The 27,804-nt window shown below is 38.0% G+C and overlaps 3 protein-coding genes across 5 annotated transcripts in view; all 3 read right to left on the reverse strand.

Moving 5' to 3' along the window:
- The window catches only part of bmp2k (BMP2 inducible kinase), a 49,306-nt gene extending 43,739 nt beyond the window's left edge, over positions 1-5,567 (reverse strand). The window contains 1 exon segment of the mRNA XM_056458286.1: positions 4,567-5,567. Within this exon segment, the coding sequence (XP_056314261.1) occupies positions 4,567-4,711 (145 nt within the window). The 5' untranslated portion in view covers positions 4,712-5,567.
- A 2,466-nt stretch (positions 5,568-8,033) lies between these two features.
- Positions 8,034-15,351, reverse strand: anxa3a (annexin A3a). Of its 2 annotated transcripts, XM_056458289.1 has the most exons (14): positions 15,260-15,351; positions 14,966-14,992; positions 14,104-14,154; positions 13,908-13,995; positions 13,680-13,774; positions 13,480-13,593; positions 12,953-13,043; positions 12,805-12,884; positions 12,658-12,714; positions 8,879-8,972; positions 8,700-8,795; positions 8,562-8,620; positions 8,356-8,478; positions 8,034-8,186 (listed from the first exon to the last, which is right to left on the reverse strand). In XM_056458289.1, the coding sequence occupies exons 2-14, from the start codon at positions 14,978-14,980 to the stop codon at positions 8,127-8,129; spliced, it is 1,023 nt and encodes a 340-aa protein (XP_056314264.1). In that variant the 5' UTR covers positions 14,981-14,992; positions 15,260-15,351; the 3' UTR covers positions 8,034-8,126. The 2 variants fall into 2 exon arrangements, with proteins under 2 accessions (XP_056314264.1, XP_056314266.1); XM_056458291.1 differs by lacking the exon at positions 14,104-14,154.
- Positions 15,352-15,956: 605 nt separating this feature from the next.
- Positions 15,957-27,804, reverse strand: part of fras1 (Fraser extracellular matrix complex subunit 1) — a 252,169-nt gene continuing 240,321 nt past the window's right edge. For both annotated transcript variants that reach the window (XM_056458293.1, XM_056458292.1), the window contains 9 exons: positions 27,406-27,620; positions 24,424-24,574; positions 24,190-24,297; positions 21,530-21,689; positions 20,831-20,947; positions 19,011-19,177; positions 18,721-18,926; positions 17,970-18,116; positions 15,957-17,749 (listed from right to left, as the gene is read on the reverse strand). In XM_056458293.1, coding sequence (XP_056314268.1) covers positions 17,174-17,749; positions 17,970-18,116; positions 18,721-18,926; positions 19,011-19,177; positions 20,831-20,947; positions 21,530-21,689; positions 24,190-24,297; positions 24,424-24,574; positions 27,406-27,620 — 1,847 coding nt within the window. In that variant the 3' untranslated portion in view covers positions 15,957-17,173. The remainder of the gene's footprint in view (positions 17,750-17,969; positions 18,117-18,720; positions 18,927-19,010; positions 19,178-20,830; positions 20,948-21,529; positions 21,690-24,189; positions 24,298-24,423; positions 24,575-27,405; positions 27,621-27,804) is intronic.

Raw genomic sequence — 27,804 nt, forward strand, 5'->3', positions numbered from 1 at the left:
TTTCTTTTAAGTGTATTAAGATTGACCCATTTTGATCATTTTAAAAGTAAAATGGAGGGAAGTTCACAGAAAGGTATACTCTATGAAGGAAATAGGGCATAGGGATGAGACCTTCCAAATGGAAGGTACCAAGAGTCTGACACCTGTGCTCTATTGTATTCATCTATGCTTGTAATATAATTATTATATTTTATGCACGATTCTCTCCTACAAAATCATCAGTCCACCAATCCAAATCAATGAATTCTTTCCAAAAATGTTGTATTTTTTCAAGTCATCTAGTTGTATTCATTTCATTTCATTTCATAACAAAATGTTTTCCTATAGTAACATATAGGAATACATAAAAACCAAAAAGTTAGATTTTTGTCAATATAATGCAGCCCTAATAGATATATAGGTATATACTAGATATATAGCAAATTCAGTTCCAATTTGGAGAATCACAGACTGGGGCATTAATTTGATAAAGAAATTGTTAACATAAAAATGAAAATTTGCTGCTAATTTACTCCACAACAGGTCATTTAAGATGTGACTGAAACTGAACTGATATGCATGGCAAGCAAATCAATTACACAGCAGCAAACAACAGGGTCAAAACAGGGTGAATGTTGGGTTAAACAAATGAGCCACAGTAAAAATGATTATGTATACATATGGCCTACTGTTTAGCAAATCAGTCAAATTAATTTGCACAGCTAAGAGCTGTAAAATGTCTTAACGTTTACAAACACTTCTTGTTCACAGACATTTTCATTACATCTTATCTCAATTTTAGTTGTGACGTCTTGTAAGAAAAGACTGAAACACAACGTGCTTTGCAATGACATTAAAACACATATGCCAGTTCCATCAAAGTGATCAAAAAGTGTCACTTTTTTGGAAATTCCAATGGATGTTTGACAAATGAAAGTAGGCCAGAAAATAAAACGGAGACTTTTTAGGCCTATTTTTACACTGATAGATGTCTATCCATGTGAACAAACACATGTAGTGCTGGGAAACATTATCCAATGACTAAACAAAACAGAGGCCATAACACTGATGTACGAAAAGAAGAGACCAATGCCAAAGTCTCTGGGGTTGACAAATGGCCAATCTCTCCTTTACAAACGCCTTCATGGTCAACAGGACAGAGAGGCTGAAATAGTGGCAAAGCAGATAAGGAAATCAGAGTGGCTCTTAGCACAGCACATGCTCAGTTTAGGGGGTAACACCTCCCGCACACGACTCATTCAAGGTCAGTCCAGTGACGCTCCAATCAACTGCAGTGCAATGTCCTTACATTAGGAACCGCTCTAAACTGGTCTGGTGACAAATGAGTGTAACGGGTATTGTTTAATTGAAAGACCAAACAAATTCTGTCAGTCAAAACTGAAGAAGTGAAATATGGCAAAAGGGACGGAGTTTGTTGACAAAAGAAAGTAGTCCTCACAGGGTTTGTTGACAGAAATGTGAGCAGGTGGCCGGCTATTAAGTTTTCACACAGGCTCCTGACACAATTTGCATTTAATTCACATAGAAAACCATGAACAGCCACTATTACTTTTTCCAGACAGAAAAGATCTTTATTCCGTCCTGACAGGGGAAAACCAGTTACTGTACTTCACTGCTGATTTCTCTTCAGCACAATAGCAAGAGTGAAAGTGGCTTCATTCAAATGCCCCAGAAATCATCTCATTACTTTGCAATCATGTGGACAAGTTCTTGGAGAGCTACTGTGAATGGGCTAATGATAGAATGAACCATGTTCACATTAACAATTTTAGTCCCTCACTCAAATGCCAACCTCGCCCCTTGCCTCCGCCACAACTGTCTCTAATGAGTTGCCTGAAATTATTCACTGGAACAACAAAAAGATAGCATGGTGATCATGCAAGAGGAACAAACAGTCAGGCAAAGTCAGCAAACACAGAGGAAGCAACTTCCATTACTTCTAACAGGCTGTTAAATAACATCAAAATGGCCACTGAATCCAGATTTTCCTAAAAAAAAAAGAGTGTCATTTACTTGTTTCGAAAGTACATGACATTATCCACAATTCAAGTGTTTTACTGTCTTTTTTGATACAGAAAAGGAGATGTAACACAGGTGCTATTTACAACTATGTGTTTAACTGTGCATGTAAATCCAAGCACAAGTAGACGAGGCTAAGAACAAAGTAAATGACTCACAAATTTTGTGAGACGGACTTTCAACTACCTCTAGAGGTGCAAGAAAATGTATTTGACCGGACTGCTTTAATATTGTAAAAAAAACATGTGTACACAGATATGCGTCTCCCTTGTCTACTTGTGATCCAATTGAACAAAACGCATCTTTTACCAGGTGTAAATTTATCGGTTATTCATTCATTCATTTTCTTTTTGGCTTTATTAATCAGGGGTCGCCACAGCGGAATGATCCGCCAACTTATCCAGCATATGTTTTACACAGCGGATGCCCTTTCAGCTGCAACCCATCACTGGGAAACATCCATACATTCTCATTCAAACACATACATGGACAATTAAGTTTACGCAATTCACCTATGGTGCATGTCTTTGGACTGTGGTGGAAACCAGAGCACCCGGATAAAACCCACACGAACACGGGGGAGAACATGCAAACTCCACACAAAATGCCAACTGACCCAGGCGAGGCTCAAACAAGCAACCTTGCTGTGCGGCAACAGAGCTACCCACTGCGCCATCACACCACCCAATTTATTGGTTATTTATACTAAAATATTAATCTTTGCTTTTGTACTTGACGGGTTGAATATTAAAAAAAGTTACATGGACTCAAAATGTGAACTTAAACTGACAACAGAGTTCCTTGAGCATTGCAGCAGATTGCATAATGAGAATAGATGTAAAAATTAAGTATTAGCTTGTGATTTTACTCTGGTTTAATTCAGGGATAGAGGTATTAGAGTTAAATGTACTGTTATGTGAAGTTTTGATGGGTTACCACTATGGTAAACAGTAGAGCCTGTGGTTTTGTCAAGGATGACTAACCAAATTTCAAGACTAAATACTGCATGTTGCTTTAAAAAAACCACACACACACACGCAAGTCTCTTTTGTAGTTAGATTAGCGCATATTAGTGTGTTGTGGTGGCTAAATAGCACTTGACCATTACCATAAATAAGTTAATCAGCAGTAATAGTAAATTGTGTATAAAACACATAAGGTACAACTAATTTAATCTTTGAGTTAGTTAACTAGTGAGCTAGTTTACGTATTTTGAGGTCATGGATTTCAATGTTTTGAGAATTGTAAATGCCAAATATTTTTTTACAGTGAATTTAAAATGACATGAGAGTGAGTGAATGACAGAATTTAGATTTTGGAATAATCTCTTTACAAGTGTCAAACTAAAATTATACACTGAAAACAACCAAACCCATTTTCGAATATGTATGTACATAAAATAAAGATATACAACAAATAAAGTATATATGGGCCGCAATCACAGCTGGAACGTGAAGAAACATGTTTTTGTATAAGATTATATATTTTAAAGTATTTTTCTTTCCCTTGAATGTTTTGGAACACTGTTAAATGACCAAACGTGATCAAATCCATTCAGTTTATTAAAAAAACTGAAAATCCCAAACAAGGAAAAGAATAAAGCATTTTTTTTCAAAACCAACAGTTGTTTGTGAGGTCAAACTTTTGCACTCATGGCAAATTAAATAATTGTGTCCCGTCAGCAAGTTGATGGCTGCCAAGTTACAGTTCAGTGAAACTCACAGAACTAAAAACATTTGCACAGAAAACAAACAAACACACTAGTATTTTTAATCACAATAGATGGCAGATATATAAGAGTGTTTTAGAAGGCGCACACACACAAATAAAACACTACAATACACTAAAGACAGGGATTTACTGGACCGTTTAAAAGTGCCATTTCATAATGTGTGCAACAACCAAGTTGGAATATTTTTAAACCTGTTCAGGTAGAGTTTATAATCAAAACAAACTGCTTCAATCTAAGGGAGCAACTGTTAAATCAAAAAGAAGCAGTTCTCTGAATTGTGTAGGGATAACATGGCATATGCGATGATAAAGTCTGTTTTACTACCTGTGCCAAGGCCAAGTGTAGTAATCGCAAGGCAATAAAACAATTGACTGTTTGAAAAAGGCCTGAGGTTTCACTAAATCTATAGTGAGGACAAGATAAAAGACAGCGGCTTTTTTATGCTGGTTTGACAACATGAGGTCAAGATTAGGGAGAGCCCAGACCTCCTGATCCAAAACCATGTGATTATCAACAGTGACAAAGACAAGAAATGACATTAGATTTAGGGAAGCACTTTATGAGAAGCATCACTGTTAATGGAATGATCAGCTGCAACCTGAAGTAAACACCATGTTTGCATATATATATATATATATATATATATATATATATATATATATATATATATATATATATATATATATATATATATACCCTCTCTTGAACTGCTTATGGTGCTATGGAACATATCTGAGGGGTTCATATAAACTTCATCAGTAGGTCAAGTTTGAACATCCCGTTTTCTTTGGCCTAAATCCAGTGCATGCATTTACCTTCAGCGATAAGCTCCTCCACAGTCACTTGGTATCGACCGACAGCGAACACCTTCCCGATGTAGTTGCTGCTTCCAGTACCAGACCCAGACCCACCCCCGAGACTTCCGCTCTCAGACTTCGGCATTCGCGAAAACTTCTTCATTCTTGCCTCTAGTTTTCCCGCCTTCCCCAAAACGGACAGTTCCAAACGAGCCAAAGACGATTAAAACTCCAGTCTGCTCATGATCTCGGCTCTTTAGTCCAGCATGCTGAGAGATTCTCTCTCCCGAGATGCGCCAGGCACTTCAGCGCTCGAGGGACGCAGAAAGGCGTCGCTGAATGCTTCCTTATTTCCCCCCAAAGCCCGACGAAGCAACTGCATAGAAATAAAGCGTGTTGTCGTTAATGAGTGACAACAACACGAGCGCGACCGCTGTGTTTTCAGGCCGACTCCAGTCTCGGCTGGCTAGCGAGCCTGTGCAGGAGCCGGAGAGACCATTTGCCTCGCTAGCTGGCTAACAACGGCGAAACGCTCCGTTCATCCCAAGCATGCTTTATGTGAAAAGCCCAAGTTGGTTCAAGTCCCGGTTATTTGAAACCAATGCGAACAACAAACAGACTGAAAGTGGGTGTGTTAGGCGGAAGCTACGCTAGCGAAACTCTTAAACGATGGTTGCTGCCACTTCCCCTTTGGATAGTTCAGTTAGCCAGCTCGCTAGCTGACTGGCTTCCTCTATCTGCTTGAGGAGGACACCGCGTTTCATAGTAAAACACGAGACTGCAATAATAACCCCGCAATTCTCGGTGCGGCAGCGCGTTCGGGTTGTTTTCGCGGAAAGCGTCGGTTACCGTGTGCACGGCGGGCGGGCGGCGCGCTTCTTCCTCGTGCTCTGGAAGTCCCCCGTCACACTGATAAAGTTGGAACTCTCGTGACTCGCCGTAGATTTAGTGGGAGGTTTGTTATTGCCCAATCCGCCTCTCTGACAACCTAACTTTGTTTTTGTCCATTTCCTTCCCATTGTCATGATTGGTGTGAGCGAGGCGCGTCCTGCAGATGCTCTGCTCTGATGGGGCGGCCCGGGTGACTGTCTCTGCCTGCGTTTTGTTCAGCAGTTTGTTTGATTGAAGATCGTGCCGTCGGTGAAAGATGTGAATGGGTGGTTTGGGAGAGAGTGGAGAGCAGACTGCCGCATTCATTTCTCTTTTGTGTGCAATTGTGTGTTTTGGAATGGTTGGATAGATTTGTATCTAATGTAACAAGTAGATTGCCTTTAAAACGGGGATTAAATGTACACAGAAATTACGCATATAAATTAACATCACTGAAACTCATAACTAAAATGGTGAATTTAGAGTTCAAATGGTCCTATACAGTTTGGTTGCATGACAAGATTTTTTTTTTAAATATTAAGTAAACTGTCCTGTTGTTTCGCACGTTCAAATTAATGAAATAACGAGCTAATTAATAAGAAACAATAATTAATAGTAAGCTAACTAATCAATAATAAGCAAGTCATTTTGTCCCATAGCCTCTACTGAGTAAAATCTTATTAAATGTTAATTCAATGATTCAATCCGCAATTTTATTACATTTCAGTTTATTTTTAGTATATTCCTTAAATATCTGTCATTGGGAAATAAATATTTAAGCACCTCTTTTAACTGTCAATGTTTCATTAATTTAGGAAAAGATTAAAGATGGCTATTGTTGTCATTTTCAAATAAGTTTGGGGGGAAATTTCACAAATATTGTTTAACACATACTGTTGACAGAGATTACGTCAGATTGAGACAGTCACGTGATAATAACCAGTCTGAGCAGACAACATAAGACTCTTTGAGGATCTTCAGGTACATCTGTTACTCAGATTGTGAAAATGTCCTGCCCTCTAATGGACAAACACTGTAAAAATCTGCAGGTTCCTCTTCATGCATAATATATAATTGAGTACACCCCATTTTGAAAATAAATATTTGTATTTATTTCTCAGTGAATATGGGTAATTTATATCGGTGCATTTAAACAAAACAGATTTATTAAACATATATTCATTAAAATCATATTTTAGTCACAGATCATCTTTAGAAATATAATGATAATGCATTTAAATTCATGTGAAATATTGTAAAAAAAAAAAAAAAACTACAAACTACAACATTCTAACAAAATTGTATATATTTTTGTTTCTCTTGATTTGTGCTTTTTTTTATGTATTTAATATTTTTCCCTAACATATACATTTGGGCTACTAATTTTTTGACTATTATTGTAAGTTATTTTGTTAGATTAGCTCCAGATTTGGCTTCAGTACTGACTAAACTAATGCATACATAATATTGTAAAGCTTGCTATAGAAAAATCTGAATTTAAATGAGAAGTTTTGTGAGGGGTGTACTCATAAAGCATATGCTGAGCACTGTATATATATTTTTTCATATTTAGATTTTAGATTCAATGTATATAAAAGACTACACAACACTCAGTTATATGTGGAATATCTACATGGAATATATTTAAATTGTAATATTCAGTAAAGGGAAAACGTCAATGGCTGTAAAGCCATATGCATAAAATGCTTCCGCAAATGTGACAGCTATCTGATAACAGCAAGAGATGTAGGTCGATGAAGAAGTACAGGACCGAATTGGTGTCTGGGATTATTACATGGGATTAATGAGGATCTGCTGTTCCCTTGAGCGCTTCACTACCTCAATACAGATCATCTCCCCTGACTGTGAGCAGTTTCATCAGCAGCAGCAGCTCCCTGAACAGATGACTCAACGCTCGGCACATTACAAGAACGCCTAGCTTTATTCTCAAGTGTGCAGTTAGGATTTTTTAAACATGCAGTATTTTATGCTTTGTTGACTGTTGTACCACTTTTGGGACTTGTGCTTCTGCATATGTATTATCATATTTCAAACACAGTGGAAGCTAATGTTATATATTATTTTTTTGTAACCAGAAGTAGATCTGCACTCTGCAAGAAAGTCTGGCTACAATATAAAGTAAATCAAATCAAAAGGAGAATGTTCAAAATATGAAGCAGGAACCATGTGGAAGGAGAAAAGCCATTTTAAAAGGTAAAAGATTTAGCAAAAAAGGATTACTGATGAGGAACAGCCACTCAATACATTTTCCTTCATGACATTTTACGTCTGGCAAACTGCCATCAATGCTGGCTCTGAGGTAATTAAAGTGTGGAAGGTCAATTAAATAAATGACAGCGGCAGAAACAGACGAACAGAACAACAGAGTGGCATTTAGATAACGACTCAGATAACGACTGTAAATCATATCAAATAAACAGAATCCACGTCACGTATGGGAATAGCAAAAAATGCCAAGAAGAGAAATAACTGCAGTGGGGTCTAAGTCTTAAAAAGTTATCCACCTGAGTATAAATTATAAATCAATACTTGAGTCTTACTCTACTTTTACCAACTGTGAATCAGATATATAAATGAGATTTTCCAAAAACGTGTTAAAATCCCATAAAAGAAAACCTTTTTATTAAAATTTAAAGCTGAACACTTGGTTTGCTTTCATTCACAGGGCATAGTGGATTGGATGTGGATTAGTCTTCTCCTCCGCAAATCATCTTAAGGCAGTCACCATAATAGCCAGACACATCAGACTGAAATGAAAAGAGCAAAGTCATCAGCAGTCATTATCAACACAGACTGTACCATTACATCAAATTTAAGAACAAAGGGTAAAACTCTCAGTTGTCAGCAGTTAATAAGTTTTACTTGCATTGAAATATATGAGATGGCCTGAGCTGAAGTTAAGTGCAGAATACTTACACTTATTGCCTTGTAAAGTGAACGCTTATAAAGTGTCTTGTATTCAGCTCTGATGTCCAGCATGTCAATCTCTCCACGGCTGACCATTACTCTGGTCAGAGTGGTTTCATCTGTACCTACTCCCTGCAGATTCACAAATATACAACAATACAAACATCAGTGCCTTACAAATACAGGGAGTGAGAATAATGGGTATCAGTCAGTACCTTCATGCTTTTGGAGAGTTTTTCAGCAAAGTATGCAGGGGTACTTATTGCACACTTCACTGTAATGAAAATAAGTTGATTAGAAATGGTTAAGCAATTATTTTACTGTCTATTTGCATGCAGAATTCATAAACTTACCAATGGAAACTAGCAGATCTTCTAGGTTTCCAGACATTTCTTTCTCTATGCTTTTCTGCAAAGTATTTTTACTGAAGTTTTTATATTCCAATGTTGCTGGAACAAGACAAATTAGCTTTAAAACACAATTCCAACTGTATGTCAACTGCTTGAGTTTATTTGGATGATTATGTTAGTACTTTGTCTCAGTTGAGGGAAGCTCCGTTTACAGAGGATCTCAATGAACTTGGACTCATCGGTTCCCAGTCTCTTCTCGCCTGCTTGGTAGAGAGCCTATAGAGGAAAAAAGAAAAATCACAATATAATCTTTGACACAGATAAAGTTGAATAGATTTTAGCTTGCTGTCCAATATGGAGTGTTCCTTTTAACTGTGACGTGTACATTTTTTAAACTACACTCTAAAATGCTGGGTTGTTTCACCTCAAATTTGGATCAAATGTGGACAAATCCAAACTCTGGGTTAAAAACTTTACATTAATAAAGTCCCACTTTACATTAATTGGCCTTAATTAATATGTACTTGCACTGAAATTATTAATTCGTTACAATGTTCATATTGCTTAAATACCTGTAATTACATAATTATTTCTGTAATTACATTTTAGGATTACACTGTTGACCTATCCCTTGCACCAAACTTTACCTTAACCTACTCGGATCCCACCTCAATAGCACTAGAAGTGTTATGCAATACATTATGAATGCTCCGGTGGAGTGGGGGGAACGGAAATGCTATGTGAAAACTTCCACTATAAATGGGGTTTCGTCAGAATCCAATCATCTGAAAGAGTATATAAACGGGCCAATGAAATTCTCATTCTCCTGGGTTTCCCAGCACACTTGAGGAAATCGGCTCCCCTAAAGATTAAAAAATCTCGCAATGTATCAGGTATCACTCAGCCCGCAGCTTTACAATGTCTGTTAGAGAGGCACCGTGTGGTAACGCCCAAAAGGATGCACACTCACAGTGAAGTGCACTCTCACTCCTGGAGCACACGGCTCGTCCTGGCTCAGATAAGCGAGGGAAATGGCATCCACTGTTCAGTGGGTATGTCCCAACCACTGTTTGGTATGGCACTTCCCTTCTGCTGATCACCGTAACAGATAAAGAACTGCTCAGAGGACTAAAAGATCTGAGTACAACCTGTATAATACGCAAAGCCGGAACAGGACACAGCAATAAAGGGGCTGGGTCTGCCTCCTCCATGGGCAGCGCTTGCAGGTTCACTACGCAGTCTAAGAAGAACGCTGTAGGAACCTAGGGCACCTAGGTGGGCCGGGGTCTCAGAAAAAACGTGAGAGTGGGCCGGCCCAAAACGCTGGCACATTTTGCTGACCAAAAATGTCTCAAGATACCCATCCATTTGACCGATGCCAACGGTCTTATGTCCCTGCTGATAGATGACTCAGCCCATCGCATCCGACTGCACCACCGAGATTTCCTGGGTGAATCCACCGACGATGTCGCCGAACAGGCCAGCCTGGGATATGAGTGAGTTAAGAAAGCAAACTTTGTCATCATTGCGCATATCTTTTCTCGAGGTTTTGCCAGAGGTGGCGTTCCTGGAAAATTCCTGGACCACCATCGTCCTTCCCTGGGCACACGCAGTGGACTTGTGGTCTGTAGAGCTCAGTCGGTTGCGGTGCGGGGCTCATAACAAGCCTGAGTCGAAACCACCCTTATGCAGCTGGGCCAGCGCCTGTGCATGGTAGCGCTGGTAGGTGGCCCTAGCAAGCAGGGTGGAAGCAACTTGGCCAACAGCTGTGTGGGCTCTGGCTCAGAGGGAGACAGATAACCAACATGCCTTGGGCCCGCAATGGCACTCTTAATCTGGCAATCGACTCGTACCACTGGCTGCTCCACCATCAAGGGTGGTGAGGGCAGAGGCGCACACAGATCAGGCAGAGAAAGGTGCCCTCCAAGACTGCGTGAGCCTACTGTGCACTTCCAGGAGAAAAAAGGGACAGGAGGCTAGAAGGTCTTGCCTTCTTAATCCTTCATATACACCCATCTAGCCGGTCTGGCCACGGGGTTGGGGGATAAACCATCTCCAGGCCCACAGTCGAAGCAGCCCGGGAAAGCACGGTTATCATGTCTGCTTCTAGATCCGACACCACGCTCGCTACCCCGGAGGGAAGGAGCGTGTTCGAATCCTTCATCAGATGATGACAGCCTGTCCTCCGATGCAGCAACGGACATCTGAGCCTCTGTGTCATCAAGTAAGAGGACGACCATCCAAGGACGGAGCACTTCTCTCACTCGAAGCTTGGATGGAGAGCGTGGAGGAGCGAGAGGTCCGCAAGCCCGACGGCGGCGGATTAACTCCCACTGTAATCCTCAAATCTGCCCGAGTGCCCATCGCGAAACGGGGGACATCTGGGGTGGGTGGCCCTTTTGCAAGAGAGAGACGCGATCTTAACTGGGCAACAGACATGCCATCGCAGTGATGGCATGCACTGCCCGCGAGCACCGCGTTACCATGCTGGCTGTTTCTCAATATGCGTTCTTTAGCGATCTTGTGTCCTCGTGTTGTCGTGTAACGTCATCATCCACTGCATAAGTTCAGTTCCAATACTCAAGACCGCAAGTACGAACACTTAAACCTTCCTGAATGTGTTCTTGATATTGAGGACGCACCGATGCAGACTTAAGCACCGAACTCGCTCTAGAAGTCCCAGAAGTCATTGCGACTGGACGTGGGAAGCGCAGCGTTTTATATAGGTTTATTATTAAAGTTCAGAGATATAAGTTATTTACCTCAGGAGTTTCCCTAAATGAGACGGTGAATATAAACATTAATATGAAAATCTTAATAAAGGAATAAACACATTAAGGGTGTTTATTTGCGGAAATTCATTTAAAAATCTATTTTAATTATATTGTGCAACGTATATTTGTAAAGTCTTTATGCAGAGTATATATCTTAAAAAAGGGGAACACAATAAATCGTTGTATGAATGCTGCAATGTTTAAATATATTTCCATTAAAATGCTTGAAGGTCATGTGACCATCAGGTAGAACCAGAGAAGAACGCAGCATCTCATTTCTCACAGGACGCGTTCTCTGTCCTCGCGGTCTCCTGAGTTCGTTCTTCCAAGGTGACCTGGCAAGACTGGTCTCTACAAGAACACAAGTCTGTTCTCTGCGTTCTTGGAATTTAGAAACAGCCATTAAGTATATTGTATTTATATTTTGATGTAAGTACATAGAAGTTAAGATCACTTAATATAAAGTGGGACCAACATTTCATTTAAAATAATAATAAAAACAATGAATACTTGAGCTGGTCCATAATAATCATATTGGCTAAATGTGGCTTACATCAACCCTGCAATTTCTTAGAGTGTACATGATATATGCCAGATCTTGGTGCAATCTGTTTGAGTTGTCAAGGTAATTTATGAACAACAATGGAAGCTTAGATACACAAATCATTTGCTTTTGTATCAAAAGTGTCCTCATAATGTGTTTGGCAGTGGACAACATCCAATGCTGCATCTGTGACACTTCATGACAAAGAATGTTTTGTTTTGTTCAGGTTGGCCAGAGAAGCAAAGCATCTTCAAACTTCATTTACTGCTTTAAAAACGTGGTGAAATGAGTCAATGTAGTGGTGCTGCAAACTAAAATTATACAGTGGAGAAAAGGTTCATGAGCTATCGCAACAATATTCTTTCCTTTATGACATTCAATACAAAATAAACCGCTTCAGTAGGATTGTTTGTTTATGATCTTATTTTTGACATTTGGTCACAGAAAACACGACAAGTGATTAATGTTTGGGAAGCAACTTTGGCATGTTTAATGGCCATTCATGACTTAACGAGAAATTAAGAGTCAATAATCAAATAGTAAAGTAATCACCATAACACAAATGTAATTTCTGAACTAGGCATTAAATGAAAAACTGCACCTGATATACAATAGGAAACATAAAGGTTTTAGTTTTCTGTACCTGTGCATCTTCTCTAGCCTTGTCTACATTCACACTGGGGTTTTCATCTCTCGCACCCTTATAATGAGAGACAATTAAATACATTTAGATTTTAAAATACCATCTGTATTTATTAGAATAAAGTGTTAGGGGTGTGTATTTAATTACCTCAGCAAGTAGAATGATGGCTTTGCCATAATGCCCTGAAACCTCTGTTTTAAGGGCCTGTATGAGAGTTTTCTTTGTTTCTGTAGGGTAAAGGGAAAAATGTTAATTTTTTTCCTTTAATCTAATTTTCTTATCATCACCACCTTACCTTCAGCATATGCTGCAGACAGCTCCTTGATTTGTTTATTTGTCCGTGAGGAAAGTATTTCTATGAGGATGTTATTGTTTGTTCCAGCTCCCTGGAAAACAAATCATGCACTGTAAAAAAACAAAATCTGTAATTTTACCTTTTATTTCCAGCAGCTGGGGTGCTGGAAAAAAACTGTAAAATAACGGCTGGTATTACAGAAATTTACTGTAAAATAAAGCACATTAAATCATAGAAAGTAAATTTAAGGAAATTTCTATAATTTAATGCCTGTTATTTTACGGTAAATTTCTGTAATTTAACAGACGCTATTGTAGGTTTTTTTTTTTTTTTCGGCTAACCAGCTGCCGGAAATAAAATGTAAAATTACGGATTTTTTTAAATGTAAGAAAAATTGAAAAATAAAAATGCACATTGGTAAATAACATGCAAAATATGTTTACAGTTGAATTTCTGTCTCAGATTGTTTCTAAATATTAATTGTTCAATATACACAAAAAGACAAAAACTAAGAAACAGCTACTGACTTTCATTGCATTGTGCAACCATTCAGCATCATTGACTGCCAGAGGTCTTGCCAGCCCAACAAGAACTTTTTCAAAGTCGCCATGGGTCTCGCCTTTCAAGTCATTTACTAAGATCTGTGGTCCAGACAGACAATTTAAGTTGTCATGTAGCACAAAACACAAATAATAAGTAGTCTTTGAGCAAAAGAACACAGATTCACCCTCTTTGTGGTTTCTCGGTATGCTTTAGCAATCTCCTGCTTCTGGCTGCTGCTTCTGTGGGTCAGGATTTCTATCAGTGTCTTCTCGTTTGTACCTGGTAAGGCATTTTGGTGATACAACTCATTAATCCCTCAAACTACAAAGAAAATGTAGCCTCATGACATTATAAAATATTTGTACACAAAACATTATAGGTATACAGTAATACACTACAGATGGTTGCCTACCAAAGCCTTCAATTGCTTTGCGGAGAGCTGCAACATCTTCACTGACGTTGAAGTTAGCTTTAGCCTTAATGGTGCCCCTCTCACCTGGCTGAAGAAGAATTAACCAACCAATAAATGAATATTAAAGCAATGTGTTCCTATTAAACGACTGACTTTAGCTTATGTAATTAAAATGAACTAAATAAGCCAATTTTACCGCGGCTGCGAATGAAGCGGGAGCAGCATTCGCTACACTTTGCAATTCTTCCTACAACACAAAAAGAAAACATTTACTCTTCAGATGTTTATCCTACTCTTTACTTAAATATGGAGCCAGACTAGTCTAAAAACAAATACATTCACAATTCACATTTACAAAATTCAATTTGTAAATTCTAAACGCAATTTGTAAATACACAAATCCAATTTGGAAATTCAAAACACAATTCATAAATACACAAATCTAATTCATAAACAAAAAAAATGTAAATGTGCAAATCATTCATTCAGTCATTTTCTTTTCGGCTTAGTCCCTTTATTAATCTGGGGTCGCCACAGCAGAATGAACCACCAACTTATCCAACATTTGTTTTACGCAGCGAATGCCCTACCAGCTGCAACACATCGCTAGGAAACATCTATACACACTCATTCACAAACTCATACACTACAGGCAATTTAGCTTACCAAATTCACCTATAGCGCATGTCTCTGGACTGTGGGGGAAACCGAAGCACCCGGAGGAAACCCACGTGTAAATGGGGAGAACATGCAAACTCCACACAGAAATACCTACTGACCCAACTGAGGCTCGAACCAGCGACCTTGTTGTGAGGCGATTGTGCCACCCGCTGAATGCACAAATCCAATTCATATAATATTCAATTCAAAACATATATTATATAATTTTTAATTGTGAGTTCACAAATTGTGTTTTGAATTTACGAATTGAATATTATAAATGTGAATTGTGCTGTGCATTTATATTTGCAAACGTATTATTTTTGAGACAGATCTGGCTCCATATTAAACATCACCTTCAGAGACCAATGTATAGATATATTTAATATTTTACTTACCCATAAGTCTGCCATTTTTGTTGGATTCTAGTGATTAAACAATTCACATGTTCAATTCAGAATATATAATGGCTATATTGTTTTCAGTTGTGTTTTTAAAATACATAAAAAAGCAAAGGTAAATTCATTTATAGGCAACAGAAGAATAAGCTTAAACAAATAGCAAAATGTTGTTATTACAGTGATTTTTGATTGACAAGCACTCACATTAATTCAAACAAGATTTTGCACTGGGTTTCCTACATTTTTCTTTCTTTACAAATTTTTATGATTCAGTTTGTAGTTTGTACTTACCTTTGCGTTACAAATCTACGCTCAACGAATTTCTGCCTGGTTTATTTAACTTCTGTCTTGCTTCCTCGAGGCGTCACTGACTAATGTCACGTTCACACACACACACCCACAAAAAAAAAAAAACACACCTAGCCTCTCCCTTCTTTAAAAAAAAAATCTCCACTTTTCTTAAGGTCCCTCTTTCTCTCTCTCTCTCTAAATTTTAGGGAAATAAATTTGGACTCATCAGGTCAAATACAATATGACAGAAATACAGGAATACAGGTGCATAACTTCAAGAGGATTATATCAATTTAAAGACGTTAATTGAGATCAAAATGGTGAATGATTGATGTGTGTTTCTATATCTTGTATTTGTGATTGGTACATTAGATTTCCGATATGAATATATGCAAGTTAAAAAAACATTTAAAATAAGGGCTACTTCTTGTTCACCTATTATTATAAAACACTAAATGGTAAAGCCCTCTGTCCGGTTTAACGCCTCGCCTGTTTTCTTAGGGCGTGAGTGACATGATGTCATGAAAGGTATGCATTCCTACTGAGCCACTGCCTTCATTAATAAATCATTGTACTTAGAAAAAGTGCCTTAATATGTACCCCCTTGCAATAAATTAATATGCATCCAAATGTATTACCAGTAAAACGCCTACTACTGTAATGGATTATTTGAGTAAAGCATACCACACATTAGGAATATGTTAATTCATTTTCATTTATTTTATTGCTAAAAAGGCACAAGTACAGGCATCATGTTGATTATTTTACCATAAATGATAGCACCAAAAACTGAAATCACCAAAATGTTCCTGTTTGATAGGCACTCACTTTGACACTTGAAAAATTAAATTCCGAATACAGAAAAACAAGAGAGAAAGGCAAGAGTAAAAGGGAGAATTGACCAACTGTAAAATAATAATCATAACATCTCCCCCCACTACACCCAGGTGGGTTTTCAGAATTTTCTTGATCAAACCAGCACCATGTGTCGTGTGTCAACTTAACACAACGTTATTAAACATTTTCACAAAGAACAGAAAGAATAAAATCAAATACACAAGCCTTAATACATGATGTGACGTTAATACAAGACTAAATAATGCAGTATAAAGTGGAGCATAAGGTGGAAAACCTCAAACAATCCATGTGAAGATATTTGGTAGTGTTTGGTTATATCAGCACAGACAGCAGTTATAAAAAACAAAACAAAACAAAGAAACATTTCGTTGTCCAGTGTTGTAAAACAACAGATGCTACAGCAGACTGACAGGAAATCAATAGTGGTTATCAAATCTATGATCTATAGTCATACAATTCAAAACACACGGGTTTCTCGTCTGCGTGTACTGTCAGTTAACACAAACTAAATGCATCACTTTGGGCAGTTATTCGGATTTGGAATTAAATAAATCGCACTTGACAAATATATCAGCATGGCACACCGGTGATCAGGCCAAAAGTAAAGTACACAATGAGGCAGAGCATCGAAACCAGATCAAAATACAGGGACGACCTTGTCATCCGATAATTGCACTTAATAAACGTATTTACATCACACATCTGGTCCAAAGCATTGGCACTCATCCTTCCTTTAATACTTTCATGTGCTTTTTTTACAGATATGATAAACTAGCAGGCGCAGCGATACAAACTCTCCAAGTGGCTGAGCTACCACTGAGCTGTTGAACAATTCTCATATACAGAGTGATGATTCCAAACTGAGATCGGAAGAAAAGATCTGATGACACCATTATGTGTTTGAGGTAGCTCAGTTGTGAAATGATTTACACTGCATAGCTGGCAAGCGTACTTTCCCTTTTGTCCTCGTGGTCATACAAAAATACAATAAACATATGTCATTATTACAAATAGTCATAGAAAATGTTTCTTTTTCTCATGAAATACTCTAGAGGGTCAGACTTCAGTGCCGTCATTTAGATTGTTGTGGAGTTTGACCTCCAGATTGACCTGTTTGACTTTCACCCCGTTGAGCTTGTAGGTCTCGGGGTTCTTACTGAGGACGTTGACGTTTCTTACAGAGCAGTGCTTGCTGTTGAGGTTTTTCTCCAGACGTTCAATGCAGACCTCCACCTTTGTGTTCAGAGGATAATCCTCCACCGTCTTTGAAGGCCTCTTTTTGACAACCCTGCGGCACTTCCTGACCATGAAACAGAACGCTAGAAGGACTAAGAAAAGCAGGAGGATGGCTGCCACACCACCCCCAATGGATCCTCCCATTTGGGGATTGAAGGTGCCTGATGGTTCCATCTCAAGCTTCAAGGTCTTCATGTTGGTGCCATTCTTCACCTGGTCACCTTCATTGTCGTAGATCAATGATTCATCCAGCATTAGGCGACCTGATCGGTCTACTAGATCTCGGCGACTTCGGTTCAGCTCGTAAGTCACTGAGCGCTGGATTCTGGGAGAAGATATAGACTCGGGTCCAATAACGTAGATGACCTGGAGGTACCATTGGTGCCCTGCTTCAACCTAAAGAAAAGGCACACACACCAAATGAGATGCCAACAAAAGAGCTCCCCAAGATGCCTATAGTCATGGCAGGCTGTTAGTCTGGCATCTTTTCTTAAACAAACAGATCTAGGCATTTGCTTGAAGGGTACATCTGAAATGATCTGGCACTGGCATATGCCAGGATTTGCAGCATGTTTCAGTTAGAAGGTCTGAAGGTCTGGGTGTTGAAGTCACTGACCTTATAAAGGGCATCAACCTTCATTGTGAATCCATCTACACCGGGCATCGCAGACAAAGACAGGAGGTCAGGAATGTCAGATGCAAAGCTGGCCTCAAAGGGAACATCATGGAAGTATCGATCACAAACATCAGGCTGCTTTCGGTCCTAATTGACACACATACATATGTACACATTATGTATGTACACAAAGTTGCTTAACATTTTAAATTTATTAGACCTCCTGTCATAATAATATGAAAGATCATCCCAGCACTGTAAAGAGCTTTAATGCAGATTCTTTCCACTTCATAGTTCTGAACAGTTATGGAGATATTTTCACAATTTTGCGTGAGGAATGCCAAACTGAATTTGCGTTGAGCTGTCACATTCAAATTCTCTCAGAAGATTGAAATCACTTGGGTATAACATTTATTAAAAAAAACATGTATTAAAAACTGCGTATTATATTGCACTGCTTTTATTGGATTTGTTCTTCAGTGTTTGAACTTTCAGCAGAGCAGTAAAACTTTAACCACTCTGAGCTAAACTCAACTGAACTTCAACTCTAAAATCTGGACTTTACTAGAACTATGTTAAGCTGCTTTGATACAATCAATTTTTTCCATAATAATACAAAACAAGCTTGATCTTTGCAGTACCCACTAAAAAATTCCACTCCACAAAAGTATTTCAGTTAAAACTTAACTACATCAAGCTGATCTTGTTAGGCCAGTTAAACTGGTCTGGACTTGTTACAATAGGCACCTACCAGAAGTAAGAACCTGTGTTTGAGGTGCTTGTTCGGTTGAATGCAGCCATACTGAGGGCCCTCATTATACAGGGTGCCTGTAGGGTCAAAGAAGGGAACATATCCATCCCGTCCCGTACACAAATACACTTTCTCAAGCTGTAGCTTGTAGGCTGAATTCAGGTTCTGGTCAGGATTCCACAGGACTCTGCCATACAGGGTTTGACCTGCATAATATCAAACATTGAATGAATAAAAGCACATTGGTGACGCATCTCATCTAATCATTTTCACTAATTTCCTCTTTTTACCCATTGAAAAGGCTCCTTTGTAATCCATCTCAGCCACAGACATGTCTGCGAGAGCAGGATCCATTAGAAAAACTTTCTCATTATTACAAAGCTGGAACTCAGTATTCAGAGAGTAGACTACAGGGACAGGGCGGTTGGTCTGCTGGAAGGCGATAGGCAGCAGGAATCTATTGATTGAAAGAGAATGTTAGAAGTCCCTGGATATTGTAAATACTCTTGTTGACTCACACAAACAATCTGATGTAACAAGTAAAACAAGTCCACTGAAAGTTGATGACAACTGCAAAGCCATTCAACCAGGGGTGTTACTAGACATAAAGCTCTACTGGGGCACAGCTTTCCTGTACTGGGACATTGACTCACATGGCCAAGCATTAAGTTTATTAAAGGTTCAAGAAACCCTCAAGAAATTTTTTGAGATTTTAACAGATTTGTGTGTGTTGAGCATCAATTATGACAATGTTAGCCCAAGTTAGCTTTAATTGTGGGGAAAACTGGATATTTTTGAGCTTTTGTCAGCTAATTCATCTCCAGGATCAAAATCGGTGACGTAACACAATCTACCTGTTCAGAGATGATGTGTTTTCTTATCCTATGAGAAGACCTGCTTATTAATTATTCATGACAGCACGTTTCTGATGATAGACCTGCCAAGCTGTGCGATCGCGGCTGCGCATGGCACGCATGACACGCATGGCACGCAGTTTTAGCCATTCATGAAGGGTCGAATGTGTTTGTTTCTATGATCTACAGGGTTTGTTGCATGGTTTTTCCTGCAATGCTGTCAGGTTTTTGTCGGGAGAGCTGTACGAGAATTGAAGAATGGCGGACTTTGTCTTTTATCAGTTGAGTTCGTTACCATTCAGACACCCCACCTATATACGTGCTGCTGTGTTCGCCTATATGTTTAAAATCTACAGATTACCAGCAGGGCTAATGGCTGCAATAGATAGGGCAAGAGACGTGCTGCATTGCTATCCACTGTGTCTGCATTTAGACTCAGGGATTCAGGAGGAGACAAGTTCTCCTCATTTATAGTGTTTATATATACACGACTGTCTTTATAATGATATAACAAATTGTGGTTATGTGTATATATTATATGAAATTAAGAATAGCCTATTGTATATGTAGCAGGGCATCAAAATACTTACTGTACTTAAATACTGTACAAAATACTTACATCATCTTACCTTTCTGCTTCATACAATAATTTCCATCTACAGTAACCAGTAAAGCTTAATCAAAAAACATAATCATATTAAGGAACTTTAGCTTTGTCTAGTCCTTGAAGTGGAAAGACAAAACTGCCAGTATCCACCCAATGCGTGATGGAAATCACGTTTGGTTTTTGGTGCAGAAATTGAGTTAAAAAGTGTTGCTTCAGTGTACAGACCACTTTGAGCATAGGTTTAATCATTTTTTATAGCCCACCTCAAATGCATTTTGACCCTAAACCTCTGTGGGTAAGGCCAAACTTAGCTACATGATGACACATTTGCATGAAAGGCTGCGCATCACTGTTAAACACAGATGCGCGCGGGCATGGATTTCCGCATACATGCATCAGTGTGTTTTCGATTTAACTACATTGCTTTCACAGGCATTGATTTGGTTGAGAATAACATCTTTATTCTGGGATTCCCACTCTCAATATAACACTCTAACATACTAAGTAAATTGCAACTCTAAGCTTTTAATAGGGCACAGCAAATTTTTACTGAGGCACGTGCTCCTGCATTTAACCCTGCTGGCTCTGCATTTAAGTCATTTAAGAATCCTCAAGGAGTTATAAGTGGAAAGGCTCTATGGTAACATACTTCTCTGGTGCATGTGCTGTGCAGGATAGAGGCTTGTCTCCAGAGTCTACCCATGCCTGTGTTGGCTGTACCGTGCAGGGGATGAGGAAGACGGTGTACTCCCCTGAATAGTCTTTCCTGGAGAACAACAGAAAGCATGTGATCAGTGGCATTAAGGCAACAGTGCCCAATCCTCTTCCCGGAGATCTACCTTCCTGCAGAGTTCAGCTGCAACCTTGATCAAACACACCTGTCTTTAATTACCGAGTGTTTCTTCAGATCCTACATAGTTGGTTTAGTAGTGATTGATCAGACTTGGAGTTGAACCCCAAGGTTTCTTGATGTGACTGTGTTAAACCGCGGTCGCACTTCACTTTTGCCCCATAGACTTCCATTCATAAACAAGCGAATGTGACAAACTGGAAACGCAAACTCGTGCGACAAGTTTTGCAGTTCGCTGTGTTGCAAAGTTTAAGCTTGGTGACCTGCGAAATCACATCATGTGACACATCACACATCACTCTGACCTGTGAAATCACATCATGTGACTGCGTGAGACCAACTGAAGATCAAAACATGACCTAAGTGTACAAAAATTTTAAATTCGACAATAATTAAAAAAAAAAAAGTCTAATCATCTTGTTTAATCCTACAATTACAGCAGAATTTTGCACGCTCAAACTCTAGTGTGACCACGGCTTTAGGCATCACACTGCTCACCTGCTGTAGGAGCTTGTGGCTCTCCAGAGCTGGTAGGGTGAATCAAAAGACTGTGCGCTCCACACTAGCTGTAGGTCAAAATCCATGCCTCCTAAGTGATCTGGGGCCATCAGATGAGACTTCTGTCCAGGGAGGGTGTGATGCTCGGGGACAAACTGACCTGGAGGGAGATAAAACTTTTATCATACACTTATACCTCAAATAAAGATTTGACCTATGTAAAATGGCCTCAACATGTATTTGGACACATATGCCACACCACAAAATGCCACATGGTTGCATGGTTATGTAATGCAGTAGTTCCCAGCAGCATAGCAGACAAGCGTGCAGAGCACACACTGTGGTGGGTCACCCAAAAAGGTAATTTTCTTGACGAATTGATGCTTGTTAATCGTTAGCTCCATCATTAATATAATAGATCCATTGTTTAATTTGATTTCATGACCATTAAAAAAGTATAACCAATTAAATCCCATACATAAAAAATAAGAACTGTGTGACAGATAGCACCTCAAAGCACATCCTATTTGTTCCTATTGTCTCTCTCTCATTAAGGAAACTCATTCATTCATTCTCTTTTCGGCTTAGTCCCTTTATTTGTCCAGGAATGAACCGCCAACTTATCCAACATATGTTTTACGCAGCGAATGCCCTTCTAGCTGCAACTTATCACTGGGAAACACCTAAACACTCTCCTTCATAAACATACACTAAGGACAATTTTAGCTTACCCAATTCACCTACACCGCATGTCTTTGGGCTTGTGGGGAAAACCGGAGCACCAGAAAGAAGCCCACACAAATACAGGGAGAATGAAGGAAACTGTTTTGTTAAATAAAAGTAAACAATAATAAAAAATAATAAAAAACTATTTATGGTTTCATATAAATAAATAATAAGTTCTGTCATTAAACTTTATTGGTAGCTCAAGCTGATTGGTCATATTTAATCTGCTCCTACTACTCTTTCAACTTTTGGTGCAGGTGATTGGTTGCTGTCACTTCAGCAGCCAATGAGCTTGCTGTTCAACATGCCTTACTGTTGTTTGCATTTTTGGATCCCTCCTCCACCCCACCTGTGTATATATCTGCTACGAGGGTTACATGGATGCTTTGTTTGCAGCAGTGTGTTATATTCTCAGACAGCATGTCTGTGAATATACTGCACTGGCAGTAGCAAGCCCCTCAGTACTTGCTCTGTGCCAATAATCAAAGCAACAGCAGTGTAGCAGATCTATGCTGCCAAAAACAAACACATAAACATTACTATATACCTATTTATTACCGACTAAATATCTCAGAGAGTTGTAATGTGACTTTATAAGTACTTCTCTTTCTCTTTACTTTACTACTTTACTTTACTCCTTTACTTTCGTGGATAAGGAAACGATAGTAAGTCACTCCACTGAAGACATCCATCAGCCTACATATTTAATTTTGTTTGTTAAGCGCAAAGATTTGTTTCAAAACTATTTCTACATTTAGTTCTAATTTCCAGCAAACGAATAAATGAACAATAATAACAAAGAGAACTATATCCAAACACATATTCTATTCTTATGTCCCATATGGTTATGTATGTCTCCAAAGCCCGACAGGTGGACAAATCTAAACTTGTTTTTATTAAAACAAATATAAATATGCATATAATAAATAATACTGCTAATAATAATAACATTATCCAAAAGCAAACTGTCATGAATAAACTGAAAAAAGACCACGAGATGAAGAAGGTATGGAGGCAGTGGTTTTTTATATTTATGTACTGTAGAAAATAATAATTTTACTTTTTTTAATTTTTAAACATTTTAATCCTTTAAATTTTTTCATATGCAAAGATATTTGTGTATTGCTGTACATCCTGTGTGTATTAAGCAATGTGTAAGCGTTTGGACGTTTATGTGTACAAATAACGTGCTTCGCACTGAACTTTAGACCTGCTTTTAGATGATCAAAGGCGTGGTCTATTATAGTTCCTCAAAATATCAACGTGCCAACAATGCGCTTTAACACACTTCCTTTCTAGACCGGCACAACCACAAGTCCACAAAGTGGCTCAAATGGATTTGCTATTTAAACAACGTGGCGCAAAACATGAAAATTAGAGTTGCACTGGTCTGAAAATAGCAACAAATCACGCCAAACATTATTGCACCAGGTGTATGATAGGCCCCAATGTCTTATTCTTATCTGTATGACAAAAATTAAAGGAATAGTCTATTTTAAACTCTTTTACTGTTATAGACAAATTTGTTCATTGTGCTGGTATGTTTCAGTTTCAGTTAATTTTTTTTAATCAAGTTGTTTGACCACAATAAGCCAGAACAGGCTTTCCAAACCTGCTCATCTCAGCACTTAAAACTACCATGCACGTCAGATGGATATTTCAGATATGCTCTCCTTTGTGCAGGGAACTGATTGAAGATAGAGACGTTATGCTTATTGGATTCTTTCACAAGCTTTTAATGGGTAGTTTAAATCTAAAACTCTTGTTGCGGGCCTACATCGTTTGTGCTACACCAATGGTGGTTTCCAAAACTTATTTGCAAGCCAAACCCCTTTGGGCATATTTACTCAAAGCACCCTATGCCCTGTGAGTTTATGGCCAATACAGATATATGATGACATTACTATGAACAGTTAAAAATAGAAGATACAGACCTCTGAACTTGGCGTGGGTTTTAAACTCAATCACCAGTCGTCCGTCATCTCTAATGAAGATCCGAATGATCTGTAATCTGGCCGAAAGCACGCTGTCTGTCTGAATGCCTGGAAGGAAAGAACACGATCATCAGCAATCAGTCAACATTAAGAGAGCAAGATGAAGACAGTAAGATACACAACACAGATTGAGTCGGAATATGTCCTCAGGTCAGGCTATTAAACTACATGTACCTGTTCTCCATAAGACAGTGTCGTAGAAGAAGGAGAACTCCATCTCTGTGTGGTGCTCCAGAGACGCCCATCCTCGAGGAGCCGTCACGTAGATGTAGGACACATAGAGCGGAACCTGGACTGTCAGGAAGGACTGAGCCGAGTCTCTGACCTACAAAATAAAATTGAATACAGCCACACACTCATTTAACGGGAGTATGGACTAAATCTGCCACATCAGATTTACTTTAGATAAGAATGCAGTACTTGGGACTGGGCGATTAATTGAAAAGTAATCGAAATCGACATTCAGAACCTATAATCTATAGTCTAATTTTTCCAATTACTTTCCCAACTTTTCCCTACTTCCCGTGTGGAGTCACATGACCCCGCTCTGTTAAGGCTGATTTATACTTCTGTGTCGAACACACCAAGATGTCTTCACTGCAGTTTGTAACCACGATGATGTACTGGACCATTTACATCAAAATATTGATTACAGAAGATGCAAGAAATGCACTGTTTAAAATACTATTCACAGGATATAGAAGAGCTATTTTATTTAGAAGAGATACTGCTTACTTTCTATTTTTTATATGAAAAACATGGAAAATAATTTATTTTGTTTCCAGAAGTGCAAGTTATTTATTTTCTCTTTTTTATAAGAAAAAAGTGACTGTTGGTTTTAGGCAATGTGTGTTTTAATTTCAGTTGTTCAACGTTGATCTTCAATAATTAATCATAGATAGTATATAGTGTGTGTTTCCATCAATTATTTTAAAACCACCCTTCATTCAGAAATCTCTCACTTGTAATATGTGAGCATATTTACTGTACAAAACTTGTCAGTGAACTATGAGGGAAAAAAATAAATAAATAAAAATAATCGTTCATTAATCGTAATAGTTAAAATGTTCAATTAATCGAGATTTTGATTTTAGGCTAAATCGCCCAGCCCTAACATTGCTCTCCACAAATATTGGCATGCCCGGTTAACATGAAGTAAGTAGTCTTTGAAAAAAACGTCTACATTGTTTTACTTTTTGATCTTGCATTTAAATCATTTACAAAAAAAGCTGCTTTGTTTGAGAACAACAAACTGGAAATACAGCAGTTTTTATCATAAAACAAATATCTTTGTAAAATCTTTGTTGGTGAACTCTATAAAAAACTCTATCAAGTTTATTCCCATTAAAATGCTACTTTTTTGCTGCACCATGGTGACTAGAAACAGGAAATTCATCAACAAAGATGTCCTGGATCACTGGGGTAAAAATATAAGGAAACTTAGCCATTGACCGTACACTATTTGAGATAGGGCTGCTTGATATTGGAAAATCTGATATTGCAATTATTTATTTTTCTGTGATAAATATTGCGATATGAATACAGTTTCACAAGATGAATAGCTCTATTTTGGCACTTTTCTAGCATTATTCAGTTAGAGTAATAACAATGCAAAAATGCTTTTCTTACTTTGCATTGTCTGATTTCTTGTCAAAATATTGGTAAAAATTTTAGATCATTAATAATATTGTATTATATTTACCTTCATAAGATTTTTCCCTTAAAACAAGAAAATGATCTGCCATTAGATTAAGTAAAATAATCTTGTTTTTGCTTTAAAATGTAGATAATTGGACTACAAGCAAGACAAAAAAGAAAAAACTTTTTTTGCATAAATTGTATAAATTCAGTATAAATAATTAAATACAAGTAATCTTTGTAACATCATCATTTTTTTGTAGCCAAATGTTTTAAACTCTTTTGAAATGCTCAGTCACAGGCCTTAAAAACACACACAATTGATAAACCTTCACTCTGTAATGGTTAAACTTAAAGCAGTGACTCATTGTACAGTATATCTTGCGATGTGACTATTGCGGATACGCACAATACAATAAGTGGACATTCAATCAATCCCACAATGCCCCATAATAAGAAGTGCACAGTGCTCAGCATAACTGATTTTGTAAAATAAATATTTTTCTCCATTTCTCAGTGAATATAGGCAATGTATTTTGGTGCATTTAAACAAAACTGATTTATTAAACAGATATATTTATTAAAATAATATTTTAGTCACCAAACATATTTAGAAATGGAAAGATAAAAGATGGATTTGTGAGGGGTTTACATATATTTGCTGAGCACTGTACAACTGATGTACACTCAGTGGTTAGAGAATACTCATAATGCACTGTTTGTGCACTATATGAATATCCACATCTGACCACAAGACGTTTTCCACAGTGAAATCCTATCATTGTAAGTTTCAAAAAAAATTAACAATGCAAGTTTCCGAATAAATAGGGAAATATCTCAGAAATTAGCTTTTGTAGGGTGGGACGCATGGAATAACTATCACAGGATCTGACCAAGAAGTTGAAAATCTAATCCATCTCAGGGATTTATCAACGAGAAAAGCACAAACAAAACAGCATCTCTTCTGGAGTCCTCAAATTCATTCATTCATTTTCATTCACTCCTTTAAGTGAACTATTTTAAGTGAATTAATGTAGGTAGTAGTGAATGAGGGTATGCATGGCGATTTGGGATACAACCAATGATCACAATGGATAAAGCCAAGGAACAAAATTGTAATTTGTTGCAAAATGCTGTTGAGCTTCATGATATGGGAAGCAGCAATAAGACAACAGCAAAAACACTCAGAAATTAAGACATTACAATCAACTGGAAGTGTTATCAATCAGCGTGCAAAAGTATGTGACCACCTTTACAATGCAATGTTAGGAAGATGTAAAAGTGGCTAAAAAATCTCCACCAATCACAAAGAATTGCAGAAGTTAGTTACAGTAGGTCTACATTTCAAAATTGCAATAAAATGTTTTAAAGTAAAGTGATTTTTGGTTAATATTTGGAGCAAACATCAAAATGTTAAACAACAAAAACACATTTTCACAGCTTTCTTGTTCATATATTCCAATAGTGCCAATATTAGTGGAGGGCACTTTATTTATTATGGGATGCATTCATACTAACCTGAAAGTCGGCAGTTACTGATCCTCCACAGACATCGATAAGTTCTGTCATGTCATAATACGCATCGAATGTCCAGATGCAGCTCTTCAGATTGAGATGCTTGTACAGCTGGATGGTTCTGGGTTCTCGAACATTGGGGTTGAATTGATATGGCCGGTCATATCCAGGACCCAGGGATATGCTGTCATATGACACGTCATCCAAGAAGCCGGTTTCTGGGGGGAGAATTTATGTTTTCCCAAGTTGAACAATACAGCAAACATCCTTTTTAACATATTATAAAAAAATGAGGACATTCTACTTTAAATATATTTCGATCCAAAAGAAAAAAGACAATTAATTCAGGCAAATATCCACCTTATTTTCAAGGCATAGGTAAACTATTTGCGGTGAAGACAT

This window comes from Danio aesculapii, chromosome 5 (genome assembly GCF_903798145.1).
Source record: "Danio aesculapii chromosome 5, fDanAes4.1, whole genome shotgun sequence".
NCBI lineage: Eukaryota > Metazoa > Chordata > Actinopteri > Cypriniformes > Danionidae > Danio > Danio aesculapii.

What these genes read in the sequence shown, in the direction of transcription:
- anxa3a (XM_056458289.1), bottom strand. An exon ending in CCGCTTCATTCGCAGCCGCG is followed by an intron (nt 13,996 to 14,103) that starts GTAAAATTGGCT and finishes ATTCTTCTTCAG; the next exon opens with CCAGGTGAGAGGGGCACCAT. An exon ending in AGATCTGCTAGTTTCCATTG is followed by an intron (nt 8,621 to 8,699) that starts GTAAGTTTATGA and finishes TTTTCATTACAG; the next exon opens with TGAAGTGTGCAATAAGTACC.